Source organism: Papaver somniferum, chromosome 1 (assembly GCF_003573695.1).
Source record: "Papaver somniferum cultivar HN1 chromosome 1, ASM357369v1, whole genome shotgun sequence".
Classification (NCBI taxonomy): Eukaryota; Viridiplantae; Streptophyta; class Magnoliopsida; order Ranunculales; family Papaveraceae; genus Papaver; species Papaver somniferum.
The window spans coordinates 142,085,548-142,087,378 of record NC_039358.1 but is presented as its reverse complement, the minus strand read 5'-3'; the positions used below and the strand labels follow the sequence as shown (position 1 = coordinate 142,087,378).

The 1,831-nt window shown below is 38.8% G+C and overlaps 1 protein-coding gene across 2 annotated transcripts; it reads left to right on the top strand.

Annotated features, from left to right (window-relative positions):
- The first annotated feature begins 320 nt into the window (after positions 1 to 320).
- LOC113302941 (cold and drought-regulated protein CORA-like) lies at positions 321 to 1,180 on the top strand. 2 transcript variants are annotated; one of them, XM_026551921.1, is made up of 2 exons: positions 321 to 520; positions 638 to 1,180. In XM_026551921.1, exons 1-2 carry the CDS (start codon positions 418 to 420, stop codon positions 961 to 963), a joined length of 429 nt encoding a protein of 142 aa, XP_026407706.1. In that variant the 5' UTR covers positions 321 to 417; the 3' UTR covers positions 964 to 1,180. The 2 variants fall into 2 exon arrangements, with proteins under 2 accessions (XP_026407706.1, XP_026407699.1); XM_026551914.1 differs by having other exon boundaries at positions 324 to 520; positions 635 to 1,180.
- The last annotated feature ends 651 nt before the right edge of the window (positions 1,181 to 1,831 follow it).

Here is a 1,831-nt window from a genome sequence, read left to right as displayed (position 1 = left end):
AGACCAGGATATTCCCAGAAGGTACGTACGTACTATGACATTTAATTAGTTGGAAGTCTTAAAAGAGAAAATAACAAGACTGGTGAGTCATGATACACTGTCAAAATGAGAAAGTACGGTATTCATGCTACCGACGTAGGTTATATGGTTGTATATGTTTGAATGAAAGGATAAGATCGTATTGAATGATACACATCCATAGCTTCAACTGCATTGTCACTGTGGCGGGTCTTAGCTATTAATGGCTTACTTAACCTCTTATGGCTATTACTGTGGTAAAGTTTTACCCTTCGTGTTCTTTCCTCTATAAATTGAGCCTAAAATCACACTAGTTTCCTCAGTCTTCCTTGTATCTTTTGGGTACTGTACTTCTTCTTGAGATACATTAGTGCATTCCTAGAAGTATTTCTGTTTAAAATGGTTACCAATAGTAGGATTTTCATTATATTTGCACTTCTGCTTGCTGTTGTTCTTTTCATCTCTTCTGAGGTAGCTGCTAAGGACTTACCCAAGAAAACAGGTACGCTACATTGATCAAGCAATCTTTGTAATTTTTTCCTTGGTTGTAGACGTGCGAATTGCAATTTTTAGTTGTCAATAATCATTTACTTGGGTCTCTTGGTGTTGTTGATAGAAGAGACATTAAATGAAAATGGAATAGAAGATGCGAAGTACCACGGTGGACGAGGTGGAGGATATGACCATGGTGGGCGTGGAGGTGGTGGTGGAGGATATGACCATGGTGGACGAGGTGGTGGTGGCCACGGTGGACGTGGAGGTGGTGGCGGAGGATATGACCATGGTGGACGAGGTGGCCGTGGTGGTGGGCATAACTGTCGTCATGGTTGCTGTGATCGTGGTGGATACTATAAGGGTGGCTGCAATAACTGTTGCTACTCCGCTGCCCAAGCCAAAGCTTTTGAAGCTTCTGTTGCCGCTGAAGTTAACGGACCTCAAAACTAAGTAATCTAGACGGTAGAGTTAACATGAATGTGTATGTACTGTGTATAACTCTACCGAATTAGTAGCACTAGTCCACTATAGCTAGCAAATATACATGTATCAGCAGGTGCCCTGAGAGACGCAAAATACATATATGTATGTTCACCGGTAAAAGTGTCTACTTTTTTCCTCATGAATAAATAAATGACGAACATTACTTATGCATTATGAGAATGAATGCATGACTCTGACTGCCTGTGAACGTATAGTTAGATATATTATCAATTGTACACATGATCATTCACTGTTTTCAACAAAATTGTAAGATGACAACTTAATTCGGACAATGTAACACTGAAGTTCGAACACACACACAAAAAAAAAAAATAATAATAATAATAAAGAAAGTAAAATTTGAGAAACAAAAACAGTTTCAAATTACTTTCAAAGGCCAGGTAGAACACGCGTGCACAAATTACAAGCTTAAATCATGCTTGTAAAGTAACGTAAGAATTGCCGTGCGTAATACATTTGTTTAAATCATTTCTTATCTCTCTAATCTTTGAGGTCCTTGATAGTGTTTAGTAACGAAATACGAAGCCTCTGTTCCTTGAAGATCAAGCTTTCTTGACGCCTCGCAGAGAAGATCTCAAGTTTACAGAGAGATGAGAACCATAGGGATACAGCAGTCTAGTTACAAAAATGGTTCTTGATCCTTGATTGAATCTAACCTGCATATCAATTACATAAGATAACTCTAAACATTCTTGGCACTAATTACGCATGACCTGGGAAATGGCTTGCCATCTCCCCTGATACAGTCATGTACTTGAGGACATCTTTTTGTGTTAAGTTGAGTTGATCTAACTGTTGTTTGGGTCAAGAGCTT